Source organism: Arvicanthis niloticus, chromosome 20 (genome assembly GCF_011762505.2).
Source record: "Arvicanthis niloticus isolate mArvNil1 chromosome 20, mArvNil1.pat.X, whole genome shotgun sequence".
NCBI classification, from domain to species: Eukaryota; Metazoa; Chordata; class Mammalia; order Rodentia; family Muridae; genus Arvicanthis; species Arvicanthis niloticus.
This window is the reverse complement of record NC_047677.1, coordinates 33,168,316-33,186,827: the sequence shown is the minus strand read 5'-3', so window position 1 is coordinate 33,186,827 and position 18,512 is coordinate 33,168,316. Positions and strand designations below refer to the sequence as shown.

At 43.7% G+C, this 18,512-nt stretch overlaps 1 protein-coding gene across 3 annotated transcripts in view; it reads left to right on the top strand.

Moving 5' to 3' along the window:
• The window catches only part of Arid5b (AT-rich interaction domain 5B), a 184,219-nt gene that overhangs the window by 151,391 nt on the left and 14,316 nt on the right, over positions 1-18,512 (top strand). For all 3 annotated transcript variants that reach the window (XM_034523943.2, XM_034523945.2, XM_034523944.2), the window contains one exon: positions 6,318-6,415. In XM_034523943.2, the coding sequence (XP_034379834.1) occupies positions 6,318-6,415 (98 nt within the window). The remainder of the gene's footprint in view (positions 1-6,317; positions 6,416-18,512) is intronic.

Below are 18,512 nucleotides of genomic sequence, written 5' to 3'. Positions count from 1 at the left end.
ATAGATAAAGGCACGAAAACGAGGCCAGGAGAGAATGGGTGTTGGATTCAGAGCTCCGGGTCTGTTTTGTAGGCAGAGGAAGGGATCGAGTATAAACAATGTCACCCAATTTAAGAATGAGTTTCTCTTCTCTCTCTTACTATGAAATGTACCTTTTCCATGGGCAATCTGCACCAGTGACCCAGGTTGATAAGGATGAATGGGGACTCTTCTTGTGTTCGTTCTCAGTTGCCTTTGTCTCAAATCCTTATGCCCAAGTAGCATGTGTGGAAAATGCGTATTCTGGGGGATATATGAGGGACCCAATGGTTATCTCCATCTATCAACTTAGGAATAGAATTTTTAAAGAAATCTTCCTCCCTCCCTTCCTCCCTCTCTTCCTAGCTTCCTGCTTCCGATTTCCTGTGGCCCTGTTGGCACCTATGTTTCTACTATCTACATCTAAGCTTTTGATCCTCCTAGGTACACAATACATTTTTTTTCTTAGAGTATTTTGAATCAGATTTTCAGATCATAGATCACAGATTTTTAGTTTTGCAGGCTAGAACATCCTAGAATATCAGTCTTCCCTTGGCTCAAGAACAGCACGGTGTTTCTGGAATTTTCTTTTCATGCTGTGAAAAGTTCCCTGTAAATCTGGATGCAGCTCAGAGCTATTTCCATTTTGAGTAAAGGAAATTGTGGCACTTTGACAGATTAATTTTCTTTTCGTGACTTGACCCTTGCATGAAAAAGAATTCTTGTTCTGTTAGTTTGTGTCCTTCATCATACAAACAAGGAACCTAAGGCATAGTTTCTAAGACCATCATGGCGGTATTCAGGTTCTAGTTTGCTGGTAATCCCCATCGTATTTTTCAGATTTGAGTTCACTGGCATTCCCCATCATGATATTCTTCATATTCTTGCTTGCTAGAAATCCCCAGTAGCTGTCTCTGCCTCTGTAGTAGTATTGTTGAGCGGGGAGACACTCATAAATTACTGTCTCTTGTACCTTCCATTCCTAGCAGTTTCTCATAATATCTAGGATATTTTCTTCATATTAGGAGTGATGCTGAGAGGAAAGAATCACCTTGCTTTGTTGACATCATCTTTTAGCCCATGCATACCATTTGTAGTATTGTCCCACATGGAACCTGTCTTCAATTATGTCTTCTATCAAAATCACATATCAAAGACAAGAAATTTGTCCTTAAGCTAGTTTTTGTTGTTTGCTTGTTTTTGTTTGTTTGCATTGTGGCTTATGAATCCAGGCACGTACCATAGTACTGAGATACATCCCCAGCCCTTTCAAGTTATTACTCAATACACATGTCAGAATACTCATGTTTCCTAGTAACGAGCCAGTTATAACCTGAGACAATGTCTTGTTCTTAAGGGGAAAAAATGTAAGAATTTAGAAGAAAGGTTTAAATAGATAGATAATATAAATACTAACTATGTAAATATTAGATAATATAAATAGTCAGGACCAGTCCAAAACTGTAGTGTCAAGTTTGTGGATGTGTTACTGTGTGTCTGTCCAGAGGCAGCTCTCTGGAATTCCCTCTGGCTATGAACAAGAATATCTTAATTGGCTTGTTTTTGTTTGTGGTTATAAACTATTCCAAACCTTCTGGTTTGAATTGTGGATTACGAATTGTTTCATTTTGTTTCTTCTTGATCCTCTCGTTTAAATTTAAAAGAGAGAGAGAGACAGAGACAGAGACAGAGACAGAGACAGAGACAGAGAAGCAGAAGTTTCGTTTTAAGTCTGTAATGTTGACCAACCACTGTACAATTCTCTCAACCTCTTCTGCCTTTACTGGAAATATAGCAGGTGTCTCTCTGCTTTGAGGTTTAGAGACCATAAATATATCTAACAGATCTGAGTCCCCAAAACACTGTCTCTTGAGTGGTTTTGATTGGCTGCTATGACTGGCTCGCTCTTTGCAGACTTCCAGCTAGACAGTTCTCTACCCAGTCCTTTCTTTCCAATCCAGAAGAGGACGATGCTTTGCTCCTGAGCTAGGGTCCTTCCTGTGCATCTCTAGGGAAGCAGTAACTGCCAAGAGAGTCCCTGGAGCATGAGGGGTACCTCAGCTATTGTTTATTAAGATGATTTCACTTCCCTGACCACCTGATGGAGAGCACCATGCAGTAATGCAATGGGTACCGAGAGAAACTTATCAAAGTACAGAAGGTGGTAGGTACTAGCGGCATAGTGCTCCCTAGCCTCTTCTAGTCTCACCAATGAGGCGGCGCCATGATGCATTCATCTGGGAGAAGTCAATTGGCTTCCTGCCGGATTATCTCTGACATCAGACTCTGGCTCTGACATCAATTTGAAGACATCCTCTGACTCTATCCCTAGCATTCTGGACATACAAAGCATTTGGCTTACTTCGGAGTGGTCCAGGCCAAAGATGATGTCATGTAGTTTTGAGCGGCTTCAGTTCCTGGAGTACTACCAGGAATAAAAAAGTCATCTTCCTTGAATTCAGGCTGCCCTCAAGGTGTCCAGACAAAGCTCTGTTTCCCAGGCAGACTGAGCCATGCTAGGCTCAAGCACATGCATCCTTTTGACTTGGTGTTGACTTCCCATTCCGAAGCTACTGGAAAAACTCAAGTCCACAAAAGCCCCTGGTTCCATCTGCTTCAATAGACCCCTCAGATACCAGTGTGATTTCATCCTTGTAACCTAAAAGGTAGAGAAATTAAAGGCGCCGGGCTTTAAAGAGGCTGTCCTGAAATTGCGTGTGTGTGCACGTGTGTCCTCAGGTGTCCTACACCTTATTTTCAAAGAGAATATTGCTTATTGACTCTCCCACAGACCCATACATGTAAATGATGTGTCATGATGTATCCACCCCCAACTTTAGCTTCCAATTCCTGCAAGGTACCCCCAATTCTCTACTTCCCACAGGTACCCCCCCAACATGCCTCTCTCTCTACATCACGTCTTCTGTTTTGTGTTGTGTTTTATTTTGGTTTGGCTTGCTTTGTTCTGCTGGTGGTGGATTTTGTCTTGTAACTTGATGAGTCCAGTGAGCTGTCTATGGGAATGCTGGCCCATCTTGCCAGCTTCTGTTGGTCTTGTGTGAGAACCAGAGCTGCTGTGAGCTCCTGGGTGAAAGCAATGGCCACGTTCATGACCAAATGACTGGTTGGTTTGTCCTTGAGTGTTCTGAGGGATCTCGTTGTGTTGTTTTGGAGACATAGCCTCTCATTGGCCTGTGTATCACCAAGTAAGTTAGACTGGCTGGCCATTGAGCCCCCAGAAAGCCACCCTTCTCTAAGTCCCCAGTGTTGGAGTTCTAAGCATAAACCACTACCTGTGGCTTTTCCATGAAAGTTCTGGAGATAGAACTTGGGCCCTCATGTCTACAAGGAAGTGTCCTACTGACTGAGCTACATCTCTGAATACCACCACCTTCCCGAAATACTTTTGAAGCAACTGTATAGTTTCATCAATGAAATTACGGACGGAATATGTTTCTTTCTACTCCTTAGTCCTGTTTTCGCATAGAAACGGCAGTGTAGACAACTCGTTTCAGTGCACCTTATCTGAACTCTAAAGGTCACTTGGAAAAAAAAAAAAACCCTGTGCTTGAAAGCTGAGAAGGCATGGGTGTGCTGGATCTAATGGGCATGGTGTGGGTTTTGGAGACTCTTTGATTTTTACCTCTGCTAGGCAAGAAGTGATTCTTAGTGGTCTTCAGAGTGAGCTTGTCACATGGATCCAGATTGGTTCTTGCACCTGAGTGTAGTCTGCTCACTCTTTGTGATTGTCTGGAGCCATGACCTCCATTAAGCTAGGAACCTTGTAAGCCTTATCTGTCTCAGTCTCATCTGACCTCTGACCTCCTCCTCCTCCTCCTTCCCACCTCCATCACTCTCTGTACCCAACTCTGTCCTAAAATGAGATGAAGTGTAGGTAGATGGCCATGGCCATGGTCCAAATCTCCAGCATCTTAAGTGAGTTCTTAGAAAGAGTGGCAGGGAGATACAACCCAAGAAAAGGGACTCTGTAGTGAACACCAGATGCCCTGTGTTCCAGGGAAAGAGACAAAGGGTCACGGAAGAACCCTTTAGCTTCAGAATGTGAGAGAGTGACAAATGAGAAAGAACCTTTCACTTTACTTGCTGGCCCAAACCCAAAGGCTGAGTGAGAACTCAGGAGAAAAAAAGCTTTCATGCCCAGCACGGCCTGTATTTTCAGATCGATCCGATTGGGAGGTAGCTTTGATAACAGCCCAATAGACCTCAGCTCTGGGTACCGGAAGGCAACTGTGTAGATACGGGTTTACTCCTACTGTGCTCTGTGTCCTTAGACAAGTGGTGGGTCCTTCCTGAGTCTCGATCCCTTCACCTGTGATTGAGATCCCAACATGTGTCTGTCATCTGAGAGATCAGGAGTCAGACAGAAGTACAAGCTGTGTAGTATCACTCGGGTCGTGCTGGTGTGCAGATGATCAGAGTGGGAACTGAAGTGATTACAGGGATATGCATAGGCTGTTGTTGTAGTCCTACTGTGCACCTTGTGCCCTCCCCTTGTCTAAATGAAGACCTTGCTGGGAGATGTCTAAAGGGGCCTTGGTAGCTGGTACTTTTGAAGAAAGAAATTGGGCATTTTTTTTTTTTTATTGACGGCCCAATAATAGATTGACCTAAGTTAGTATCATCTACAAACTGGATGAAGACTACAAGTACACCCATGATAATTACTGTATTGGCCGGGCAGTGGTGGCACATGCCTTTAATCCCAGCACTTGTGAGGCAGAGGCAGGTGGATTTCTGAGTTCAAGGCCAGCCTGATCTACAGAGTGAGTTCCAGGACAGCCAGGGCTACACAGAGAAACCCTGTCTTGAAAAAAACAAACAAACAAACAAAAAAGAATAATTACTGTATTCGTAGTGTCATGAGTTTAAGTCTTAATGTACATAAGGATTGTACGTTGTTGTCCCGCCTGGTATGTGTAACAGGCCGTCCCGTATAAGATGACTTCATGACAAAGTAAGCAGTACGAGACTTCTTATTGCATAGTGGTCTTCCTTGGGCCTTCAGCAGGATTTAAGGAAAAAGAGGAACTAAAAATGGCAAAGTTGCCCTCTTGCCACAGTCTCCTCTTAGATCAGAACTGATAACACAGCCTAGGTTGTAAACTGAAGTTTTCCTCCACAGGGCATCTTCGCCCTGTGAACTCACTGACAGTGAGTGTTGTGGTATTTTTAAAATGATAGCCGTCTACCCTGATTGTCCTGAACACCCCTGGCAACTTGACAACCGCCCTGTCCTCTACACATCCTGTAACAGCATATATAGTATCCTCCCTAAAGTGTTTAAAAATGTGTATATAGATGTCAGAACTATGTGATTTCCCACACCCACTCCACCCCCCCCGCCCCCCCATGCCCCAAATAATCCTTGGGCCAGATCTTAGCATGTCATTTTGCAAAATCCTAATCTATGTGCAACAGTAAAATTTATGAATAAAAATATAAAGAGACCACGCTGGCTGGACAGAGCAGGATATTTCTTATTGTTTAGATATTACACCATCCAACTCAGTGATGTACACAGTGAGCATTTCACCTTGGGAATGTGTGTGTTTCCATGGGATTCGACTCCTAGCCCATTTTCCTGCTGTATGTGAATAGAAACAAACAGATCTGATAGACGCACGGCTAACTCAGGCTTTGTTTAAGTGATGATAGAATGTCAGGATGGCTGTAAATTCTTCTACCGTTTATCACTTTTCCTTAATCTATATATAGTCAGTCAGTTTATTAGTGTCTTGCTTGCTCTGTTTTAAAGCAGGAAACACATTGTATGGCTCAAAGGATCAGAAGATGCATAAACACGTTTGAGGGGGAAAAAATATTTTCTTTAAGTAGTGTGGCTGGCCACTCATCTCCTCCTGCTTCAGGTAGCCAGTGTCGACTGTGATGCTTTTAAGCCGGGGGAACTAGAATACAGTTCAGTGGAAATGTGACTTCATTCTGTATTATATCGCATAACGTAGAAGGAGTGGGATGTGTGTTTGGGACCTCGGGTGGGGGTGGGGGGCAAATATCTGTATGAATAGCTGAGGAGGTGGTGCCTTAGATGAAGTTAACCAAGGGTAGACAGCGTCCGAAGTCGGAAGCCATGTTTTATTGTGAGGTGAGAGATCTTGTGTTAGGTCTTGTGTTACCTAACTCCCTTAAACTCACTGGAGCCTCTGTTTCCGGGTGTCCAGGGCAGTCTGTTCTCTTCTGAATGTTACATAGAATGAATGACCCTGGCGTTGCAGCTCGCTCACGATGCTAGATTGAATCTCTCGTTGCGGTCTTTTCAGATAACAGCCCGCCGTCAGTGGAAACATATTTATGACGAGTTAGGTGGTAATCCTGGGAGCACCAGTGCGGCCACCTGTACCCGCAGACACTACGAAAGGTAAGAAGCCATCTCCTGCAAAAAAAAAAAAAATCCTTGCTTAATTAAACTGTGTTTATGCCAGGCGGTGGTGGTGCGCACCTCTAATCCCAGCACTTGGGAGGCAGAAGCAGGTGGATTTCTGAGTTCGAGGCCAGCCTGGTCTATGGAGTGAGTTCCGGGAGAGCCAGGGCTACACAGAGAAACCCTGTCTCGAAAAACAAAACAACAACAACAACAAAAAAACTGTGTTTAATCGAAAGATGATTCTGGATAAAGACAAGATAGGGGAAATCTAAAGGACCATTGGGAAGACAAAATACCCCCACACATTCCCCCACCCTCTTGTTCCCCCATTCCCACCCATCCCCCAACTTCCACCCCCCCACACCCCCCTGGCGCCCACACACACACCCAGTATTTTCCTTTACATAGCATGCTCTCTGGTTACCCAGACTAAAATTAGATGTGCCTTTACTTAGGTTTTGTCTTGTGGCCACCTGTCTGGCAGTGCCCTTCCCCCAACAAGTGTGGATTCCCAGGGATGGTTCTCAGGAGTCTCATGTACCACGAGCTCATTGGGCTCCTGGAAAACAAAGATGGGAAATGTTGTCATGAGATTAACGTGTGACTGAGCCCTGGAAACCAGGCATTCCTCAGCCCAATAGCACTGCCTTGGACTACGTCTGTGTTATTCTTTTTCCATACATTGTGGGGATTTCTTCTCCTGTAGATATGCTTTCTTTCAGTCAAGGAAATCTCGAGCCAAATTCTGCATGGCTTGATTTTCTAATAAGCTCCACCTGTTTCAGGAAAGTACTAATGATATAACGAAGAAAGAATACATTAGAGCCTCTGGCGCAGGCTCTGTGGACAGGAGTCTTGTCCCATCCCATCTGCCCCATCTGCCCACTTCCTGGGCATCTCCCCTTACATTGTGTTAAGGATCATGTGCCTACACTGACTGTGTGCCTACACTGACTGACTGTGTGCTTACACTGACTGTGTGCCTACACTGACTGACTGTGTGCTTGCACTGTGTGCCTATGCTGCTGAGAAATGGCAGCAAATTCATGAGTGGTGTGTGCTTTGAGTCCATACATAATGTTTAGGTTGTACCAGCTTCTTTACAGCCGGTACTGCCCTAGAGAAGTGGAGAGGGGATTAGTAATGGTGTGTGTACATGCCTGTGTGTGTCAAAAGTACATATGCACACATGTAACATCGTTGGTGTGAAATCCAGAGGCCGGTTCAGAATTCATCCTCTACTGTGCTTAGTTTTTATTCTCATCGCTGTGATAAAGTGTCCTGACCAAAGAATGTAAGTGAGAAAAAGTGTATCTGACTCATAAAGTATAGTGGCTTCAAATCCACGGCTGGAGAGTTCAAAGAGAAAGAGGAGAGAGAGGAGAGAGAGGGAGGGAGGGAGAGAGAGAGAGAGACAGAGAGAGAGACAGAGAGAGACAGAGAATGACAGAGAGAGACAGAGAGAGAGAGAAACAGAGAGAGAGAAACAGTGAGAGAGACAGAGAGAGACAGAAGGGGAAGAGACAGAGAAAAACAGAGAGAGACAGAGAAAAATTGTATGTGTGCATGCTTTTGCTTGTGTGTGTGTACATGCATGCATATGTTTTAATAGTGTTCATGCACACGCTGAAATCAAGATATACCTAGTTAGTGGAACAGAGCATGCTGGTAAAAAAAAAAGTTAAAATGCTAATATTCAATTTACTGATTTCTTTTCTCATAGTCGATTGGTAATTCAGCTTTGACCTACATTCACGACACCCACTGTGGGTCAGATGCAGCATCCTTTATAACCCTTCTTGACACTGTAGGTGTTCATTATGTTCCCTTGAAGTTCAAGGGCGTGTTCATCGGTATCTCCTTTCTAAGTACGTGGCCGGTTAACAAAAGTTCGAGTGTTTCTCTTAGAATAATTGAAGTAAATTGAGTTTGGTTTAGTACCTCATGAAAAATTCCCATGGAGTATTCCCAAGAGATTGCCCTGGCCCTATTGTAATCCAGGATTCTTAAACACCAGGAATAGATGCTCAAATGACCACTCTTGGCAGCACTGTTTTATATATGTATAACTGTGATTTCTCTCAGTACTTAGCATCAAAGCTCACGCATTCTTGTTACCCACTGTACTGGGCAGCTGATCCCCAATACAGTGTGTCCCGGGTGAGGGCTCTGCCCACAGTGCTAGAGGCTACCACAACCTATTTATCTTTGGCTTAGGAGCCTCTAATCAAATCCTAGCATGAGAGACATAAAAACATACTCTCTCCTTTTCAAAAGTTCTCAGCACCCGAACCATTAATCTTAAGGTGACCCAGTGACAGATAAAACTGGCAAAAGGAGTCACATAGCTGCAGCTAGCCCACTTCCTTGACCACATGGGCACAGCCATTAAGGACATTTTACAAAGCATCACATGATCAAGAGCAGGTAAGGACTGGGTTAGAAAGAAGGATTGGATAGATATATACATAGATATATAGATATATAGATATATAGATAGATAGATAGATAGATAGATAGATAGATAGATAGATAGATAGTGTGTGTGTGTGTTTTGTTTCATTTTTCTTTAATGAGGTGCATGGATATTTTACCTCTTATATGTGTGGAGGAGCCTACAGAGACCAGAAGATGGAGTTGGATCCCCTAGAACAGGACTTATGGATAGTTAAAAGTCACCACATGAGTGTTGGGCACTGAACAACTTCTGGAGGAACAACTGTTGTTCTTAAATGCTGCGCTGTGTCTCCAGCCCCTGAGTGTGTTTTCCTCAAGAGGTCTTGTCAGTGACACAGTTGTGACTGGAATGGCCAGATACTTTTCACAGACCTCACTGAATGATGTTCCTTTTCTAAGAAGGAGTAGGTTCCCAAGCAATGTAAACCTGTGCGTTTGAAAAGCCCTGGCAACCACAACCCATTATAAAAGGCTTTAAATTTTTCTTTTCGATTTCTGAATTTGTAGGCTCACACTAGACACTCTGTAAAATTTTGGTCTCCCATTGGAGTACGTTTTTGTTTTTGTTTTTCAAGAGGTATGAAACACTTTTCCTGTTCTGGAATTTCTTTGGTCAGCATTTGAGTAGTAGACTGGAAGCCATGTTAAACTGTCAGCAGGGAGAATACGCGTACACGTCTTGAGCAATGCGGGATGTCTTGAGCAGAAGGGGATGGCTTCAAGTGCTGGTATGAAGCACTGAGGAACACTGAAGTTGATCTGTGCAGATTTTCTGGCTTGAGATGAGAAAGAGGCCCTTTGGGTTCCACCCCTAAGTTGCAGGAGTGCCTCCCCTCCCCCCAAGAGTTGGGAGTTTGAGAGAGCCATTCAAACAGTACAGCAGTGCTACTATTTGACCCCAGGGAGACGTTCTGGGGGGCTGCTCAAGATTGACTCTGTGTGCTCAGGGGCTTCTGGGACAGTTGAAAGAAACTGGAGCCTAGAACCAATGGTTCTGTTATTGTCCAGTGACACTGCGCCTGGTCACACCAGCAGGTATGTGCAGAGCCTGGAGCCCGGGGTAGCTCTGCACTGATAATAAGCCCTTGGCCTTTTGCTATCTAGACTGCTTCAGCCTTCTGATCAGAATGCTACGAACAATTAGTAATTAATAATCATTAGCTACCAAAATTGGAAGATCGTGTATTTTTTTAATTTTTTTTAATGTAGACTATGCATACATTCATATCACTCTCTTTTAAACCAATCGTGATTGTATTGGTTGATTATTTTATTTTATTTATTTATTTTGGCAATTTAACACAGATTAGGTATCTAGGGGAAAGGGGGATCTCTTTTGAAGAATTACCCTCAGTAGATTGTCTGTGGGCGGATCTGTAGGGCAGTTTCTTTATTAATGACTGAGGTGGAGGGCCCAGGCCACAAGGGCTTGCTCACCTCTGAGGAAGAAGTCCCAAGCTGTATTAAAAAAAAAAAACAAAAAACAAAAAACGATGTAAAGGAACAAACTGCCCAGTAAGCCACTGCACACCTCCACGCCTCTGTTTCAGTTTCTGCTTCAGTTCCTTCCTTGAGTTTTCTACCTTGGCTTCCCTGGATGATAGACTATGATCAAACTTTGCAAGACAAATAGACCCTTTTTCTCCCCAGGTTGCTTTTAATCAGGACTTTTTAACCACAGCAATAGAAAGCAAACTATGACAATGTCCATTAAGGAATCACCAAATAATCCCAAGGGCCATAGTATGGCAAAGAGGCGGGGCCATAGTTCTTTGAATACCTGCTCTTTCACTGGTTCTCCCAGAGGACATAGGACGTAGAGTAGTTGAGGGACTTTAACCAAAGAAGAGGCTGCTCTCTTGCCAAACCCATACCCTCAGGTTCATTCATTTCATATTAAGAATGGCTGGCTGCGGGGCTGGAGACATGGCTCAGCGGTTAAGAGCACTGACTGCTCTTCCAAAGGTCCTGAGTTCAATTCCCAGCAACCACATGGTGGCTCACAACCATCTGTAATAGGATCTGATACCTTCTTCTGGTGTGTCTGAAGACAGCTACAATTTACTCATATAAATAAAATAAATAAATCTTTAAAAAAAAAAAAGAATGGCTGGCTGCTTTGGTGAACAGGCACTGTTTTCAAGAAGCTTGGAAAGGAGAGAGAGACAGACAGACAGACAGAGAGAGAGAGAGAGAGAGAGAGAGAGAGAGAGAGAGAGAGAGAGAGAGAGAGAGAAAGAACACTCAGAACTTTGTGATGATTTTTCTAAAGCCTTCCAGAGATGAGTCAGAACCACTGAAACCCTTCTTCCTCTGAAGCTGTGATGTCCTCTCGTTTCTCATTTGTGCGTGTCTGTGTGCATGCATGTCTGCATGCACACTTGTGCAAATACAACACATGTATATGAAGCTCAGAGGACAATTTTGGGGGTTGAACTCAGATCACCAGGGTTGATAACAAACCGTGGCCTTACCTGCTGAGCCATCTCACTGGCCTGTACATTATTCTTTGAGGTAGGGTCTTTTCATCCATCTGGCTCATCTGGCTAGCCAGCCATCTCAAGGATCTGACTGGCTCTGACCCACAGTATTAAGATCAGTAGTGTGCTGCTACTATGAGGTTTTGCATGGGTGCCGGGTTTCGAACTCAGGTCGTGGTACTTGCTGAGCCATCTCCCCAGCTACTTCCCTGTAGAAAGACTAGTATTCTTTCCCTACTAATATAGGAAGTACTGTTTTCCACTTCCCTCCCTCCTGCTTTGCTAGGCCTCTACATCCTATTATCTACTGCTGATGTATTTTTTTATGCAGTGCGGTTCACGGTTCCAGTAAATGTTTTTGTTTTACTACAAGAAAGGGGGGAAAAAACATCGCCAGTTCCTCATTAAATGTTACTTGTATATTATTAGTTGGGCACTTTGGGTTTATTAATGAGTGCAATAATAAAAGTAGGAGCCGTGGAAATGAATCAATGGGTGTTTTTATTTAAGGCAGAGCAGAGGCCGTCCAGTGGTTGTGAATGCCTCGCTGTCGCTGAGGGCCCTACTCGTCCAAACCTGTCACTGATTGGTTTAAATAAAATAGGTCCAAGCACTTCATAAAAATGTCTTTGTCAGCCTGGTTTTGCTTCTAAACCGATCCATCTCTGTCAGTGTTTAATATTAGTGCCAGGCTCTTGGCCATAGTCCATTAGTACTGTATTTAATTGTTCATGTTACAGATGATTACCGATATAAAAAGCCTTCGTGTTTTCCCAGCGCGAGGCTGTTGCTATGTCGATGTCTCAAACTCAGCAAAGCTTATGAAATAGGGCTGCTTTCAACATTTCTTGCTGAGATTTATTGATTAAGTTACTGTTGATGAGGACGCCAGGAAATGTCTGTGTTCTCCCGGGCAAAGGGCTCTTCTGAGGACCACATTTTCTTTCTTGTTCAACCCTGAAGATGCTCTAAATTGCCTTTTTTTTTTTTTTTTTTTTTTGTTAAAAAAAATCGGGTAAGAACAAAAACAAAATGGCTACTTCTATGGACCTTTTTTTTTTTAATAGCTTGATTTTTTTTTTTTTCTGGACTAACAATTCATTTTAAAGGCTTTGTTTTCATATGCAAATTTTCTTTTTTCTTTCTTTCTTTCTTTCTTTCTTTTTTTTTTTTTTAATGTTTTTGAAGCCCAAGAAGGGGGAATCTTTACACAAAATACTAGATTACTGGTTTTAATTTTCTTGAATAAATTACATGCTCTGTTTGTGTGGAACACATGAAGTTGTTATTAGGGATTTTAAGAAGAAGCATCATGGAAGCTAAAGCACTTTGTGGTGTGCTTTTCTCAGTATTTAGGAAATCAAAATCCGAAGCAAATGTATTTGTTTGTGAGGGAAATGGGCATTTACACTTCATCTTCTTGCATGCATAATGTCCCATTGCAAATTTTAACCTTCTGCTTTTTCCGGGAAGAGTTCTTTTGGTCAAGGAAGGTTACTCCAAGTGGCTCAAACTGCTTACTGCAGAGTGGCTTAGGGTGAGCCACACCCAACCCAGAGGCAGGGGCCAGAAACTGAATGACACGACAGCCCTGAGGCATCTGCAGTGCTTTTCAGAAGATGGTGGGTAAGAAAGGGGAGGCTTTGTGTTCTGAGTAAGATAAGTACTGTGCTCAAAATCGGACCCCCAAATCTTTCAGGTTCTAAAATACCTGAGCTAATCATAACTGGGCAAAAAGCCAAGAGAAAGGAAGTCAAGGTGAGTTCTCATTTCGTTCATGTCTAGAATACAAATCTATGAATCCTTGACATCCTTCAAGCTAATAAACACACAGTTGAGAAAGTCACAGACAGGACCCAGAACTACACACACACACACACACACACACACACACACACACACACACACACGAGGTTTCTAAGCCCCTCCTAAGCTTCCCTAGTGTGTGACACCCCCCCCCCCCCCCCGCCCCGTGAACTATTTGTTATCACCCCATTAAAAAAAAGCTTAGTGAACCAGGACAGCTACAGGTAAGCTTTTCGAACTCACTTTGGATCGGAGCAGAGTAATTTTATTTTCACTGAACATAATAAAAAAAGAAAAAAGAAAAAAAAAATCAGGGCTTTGCATTGCATACATCTTTTGAACTTCTCTTTTTCCTTAATAACTCATTTTTAGTATATTTTACCAAAGTGGCAGAAGGGAACACATTGGGAGATTAGAAGAGTCACCCTTTCCTCTGGTCGTTGGGTATGTGTTGTCCTCCCCCCCTCCCCCCACCCCCACCCCCCGAGTGGTTACAGACTTGGGTGGCTTTGATACATTTGTGCATCGGGAGCAGAGATTGCTGAGGAAGGAAGCACGGGTTTCCTGAAACCCAGGCACAGCCTTCTGATCCTTCACTGGATAGCAGCCTCCGGTAACCATTAAAGTTGCAGAAACTTCAGGTTTATCTAATGCATCAAGAGGTCTGACTCACGGGGCCAGGGAAGACTCTTAGATAGTTAAGGCTTTAGAAATCAGATGTGTAATAGATAGAAAGGCAAAGAGGCAGCAGAGGCAGGAGGTTTCCACCCACGGTGAGGTATCTTCCTGAGGGACCTAGACCGTGAACTGGATCTTAAAGAGATAGGGTTAGGACTTGAGCCCATCATCAAACGGAAAACTAAACTGTTTTTAGGAGAAAGACCGTGCGACATCACCTCCCTTGAAATTTCCCATAACTCCCAACTCTGCACAGTGGACATGATGATAAAATGAATTTAAATATTATAGAAAAGGCTGTCCCTTTTAGAACATGCCTGTAAAGGAGTGGAGAGCGTGATTATGATTTCTAAGGCCTGGTTTCCTAAGCCTGTGACTCAGAGGCAGGTAATAATGCTTTGTCCTTGCACTTGCCAGAGATTTGATCCAACAGGTAGATTATTCCATTCCTCACCCAGAGTGGAGCTGCCAGTCAGAGGACTTGTATCTGCCTCCTGGCCACCATCTTGCCACATGGGAATCCATGTGGGCAGACTCCTTTTTTCCCTCTTTCTCCAACACTGCCACCAAGCAAGCTCTCCTTGTCCCATCAATACTAGAGATCCAGCTGGCTCTTACATACAGTAGCCGGAGGAGCCAAACTCAACTCGCTGCTGTGTTAGCAATAGCTGCTCTTGGCCTGCCTGTATCCTCCCCCCCCCCCCCCGCCCCCAAGGCTTGCTCCCTGGACAGACCAGAATCTGGTCAGTGTCCACCTCCCTCTCCAGAGTGACCTTTTATCATCCGTTAAGAATTTCTCCACACCGGCCAGTCAGGTAATTTCATCCCAAGAGCCTCACTCTTTAGATCGCTAAGCATGCCTAAATGTTCTGGGAACTTCCTAATGCCTGCATATTTCAAGAAACTCAAGACTCTAGCCAGATCTCATAGTTTTAAAAAAAATTTTTTTTGGGGGGGAGGGGGGAAGTAAGCATAAGCAACAGCATCTGAAAAAATCTCTATTTAAAAATTCTTAAATTTGCCTCTGGGTTTGAGCTGTAATGAATAGAAGTTGAAGTTTACACTGTTGAGTGTGGAAACAGCCTGAGGCACATACTCTTCAAGCTCTGTCTGCCGTGCTGGAAGCCATAGCGAGTTCTTTTTCTGCTCTCTTCCTCTGGAAAAGCTTGCCAAATGGCACTTTCTCTACGCCCAAGTCTTTTGTCCCCTTTCTGTCCATTTATTGTCTTCTTTACCCATCTACCTCCCTGCCGTCTGGACTTCAAATAGTAAAACTTGAGAAACTTTATGGGTCCACCCAAACTTTCCTGATAGCTCTGATAGCTCTCATCAAGCATGAATTTAAATTTGAGAATAAATTATGTGTCTTAGCCCCTTTCCTCCTTTTTTTTTTTTTTTTTTTGATAAACAAGTGGCTTATGATTTCTCTCTCCTCCGGGTTTTATCATTAAGATTAAGTTGCCGTATTCTCAAGCTCGCCACTGTACAAACATCTTTTCAATTTTGAGAGGAGCAGACACATGCCTTCACAAAGGACCTATTGAAAATTCGGAAAGCATGTTTCCAAGAGAGAACGCTGGGGAGTGTTGGGGGGGTGGGGGTGGGGCTGAGGGAAAAGGCTCAGATGACAAAAAGAACGTAATTGTTTACCATTAAAATGTATCTTTAGCTTGGCCACTGAAAATCTCTTGGAACATTGTGCTTTGGTACAAGTTTGTTACTAAGTTTGTCCAAAGTCACGAGTGCTGGAGAAACGGGTGAAGGTTTCAGAAGCCCTGGCACAGGTGGTGGCTTCTGATGTGACTGAGAGAGAGTTCGTGTGATAGCCACATGGACTCTGTCTCCCATCACTTGTGAGATGTATATGGTGGTGAGAAGTCCAGTGATGCGTACAGTCTCATGAAATGGTGTCCCCTGCCCTTGAAATGGACCCATGTCACTCCAGTCAGAGTTAGTCATCAAGAAGAATCATTACGACCATCTTTTCTGTTGTCTGGCTCTGCGGAAGGTTGGGAGCTCTCTATAGTCGGTTCATCTTCTGTCGTGAGCCTGTATTATAATCTCTGGGGCATCGAGTCAGCCATTTGAAGCCCGTTCTAGGTTTCTTCAGTGTGGTCTTCATTTTGACAGTCATGACATCAGTCTAGACAGATAAGATCCTCAGAAGCCAAGCTGAGAAGAGCTCCATAGAGAGACCATGGGAATTACGAACTTATGGCTCCCGCTAACAGTTAAGTCATGGAGGGAAAATTTTCACGAAGAAGCCATTCTTCAGTCTCTCTTACTGTTTATAGCAGAGTGGGCCTCAAAACCAAGATCAACCCGTCCTGGAGCATCCTGGCATGCTTGTTGTGACATATGTCAGAGAAGGAATGTGTCCTTCTCTCAAGCTGTGGGGTTGCCCCTGATGTGAGCCGTTAACCCTTTATTGGATGGCCCCGTGGATTCTATGGGCCTGTTGCCTCTGAGAAGAGAAGGCTCGCCCTGATCTCTCAGACAATCTCATAGAAGCCTAGAACTTTCTTAACCTGGGCAGGTGTAATCAATTAGGGTATCTCCTAATGAGATTATGTCTCAGTCTTCGAAGATGGCCACCTGGATGCCGAGGCAAGAAGCTCTCCCTAACGGACCTGTGTTGAATTCAAATTCCAGGACTCAATAGCTGTGCTCCACTGTCTGGTTGAGGGATGTCCAACCAGTGACGGCACAACATACCGTGGTCATCTACAAGTGTATCAGGCCACATTCTTAGTTATCCTGGGATGTATATTGCCCAGGACCCACAGGTCAGATATCTTGATTCAGTTCTGATCTTCATTTTTGCCACCCATAAAATGAAGGCAAAATAATATATGTGTGGCTAGCTCTCTTTATAAAGATTGAAGGGAAGACATGCAAACTCCTGGTATTAATACGGACTTAATATGATGGTTACTGTTGCTATTAAAATGCCTAAGCAAATATAATGATAACCTGTGCCTGGGCATAACTCAGTGGTACAGCACTTACTGGTATGGACTAGATCCTGGATTCCACAGATACATAGGATAACTGATCTTCTTTCTGGCTTTCCAACCTGCCTCTGCCTGTCCCAAGTCTTTATAACTCCACTTCAGAGGGCCCACCATCTTTACCTACTTCTTCCACACTGGCTTACCTTGATAGGCGCCAAGCCATCCTCTTGCTGGGTCTCTGAATGACACAACCTTTTACCTTCTGCTCACTCTGGCTCACAGGCACTCTAAGACGATGCTGGGAGTATCGTAAATAACAGGCCCAACAAGACAAAGCTTTCTCACTGTTCCAAGAGAGACCGGAGGGGGGCCCCATGAGTCCCAGCAAGCCCTCTCATTCTGGTCTTTCTCAGGAAAAAGACCCTTTCTGACAAATGCTAATGTTTTGTTTGGGAGGATAAATAGACTGTGTATCTTTGATAGTGTCTTAGCGCGGAGCACAGTCTGGTTATTTGTATGGACTTCCCTTTTAGCCAGTGCTGCACTGGCTGCTCTCAGTAACTATTTGCAATCTCCCTCAGGTACTCTGTGAGAGTACCTGGGATTCCCAGCATTCACGTCCCCACTCAGTTAAGTTCTACCAGGGACTGAATCTCATCCTCAACCACAGCATGGTGCCTCATTCCACTCTTTTGACGCTCAGTTTGTGCCATTTGCCTTTTCTGGTGCTTGCCTAGGTCTCCCCTAGGTCAGAGGTTTCTGCTGTTTTGTTCCTAACCGTCCCCCTACCCCCACCCCCACCCCACCCCATACACATTAACTTTTTTCTTTCTTGCCAAAATTAACACCATAATATAAAAATCCTGGTCAGGACCTGATCATTCTTCAAGCGTGTTGTCCCCATTGAAGGAACAATATCCAATTCTCCAGCATGTCATAGAGCGCATGTGTATACATCTGCTTTCTGGTCTGTTTCTCTGGTGCCTAAATTGCTGTTCTGGCATTTTTTAAGGTGGGCAGAGTGTGTGGTCAGCTCTTCTGTGTTCATTTGTGCCTTAGCGAGTGTGTACCCTCTCTCTTCCCAAATCGAAAGAGGTAATTCTCCCGGTCCATATTTGAAGAACAATTACTTCCCATACTTCACAGTGAAGTTATATTTTCAATTTCTGGCAGCAGAAGGGAAATGTCTGGCCAAGGCTTAGAATTTATCAAGTCCGGAGTCAACTCAGAGATGTAATGTGACCATTTGGGGTCAGATCGGGTCCAAAGCCCAAGTGGAACAAACATGTTGTTTCTTTTCTACTGCCTCAAAGAAACCCCTGCTAACATAAGATTACCAGTAATGTCTTTAACCTGCCATACACACCAGCCATATTATCTCTGCGCCTTACCTGTTCTGTTCCAACACTTATAGCAAATCATTTACACTTGAATTTTTTTTTTTTTTTAAATGGTTTAATACTGTGAGCATCCCTCTGAGCCGGCTGGGGTAGGTTTGAGATCCAGACACATTCTAAAGACTCCTTTCTCCCTTTCTTAATTCTCAAAATTGAATCATTTCCAGACATTATTATAATATCCTTCTCAGAGCGTTCTATAAATAGATGGATCATCATTTATTTCTCCTCTTAAGCACCATTTGCTAAATGTTTTGGCCCGAAAGTTCAGTCCTTCCATACAAATATGCACCGATTCAGGGGACATCATGGCTACTTG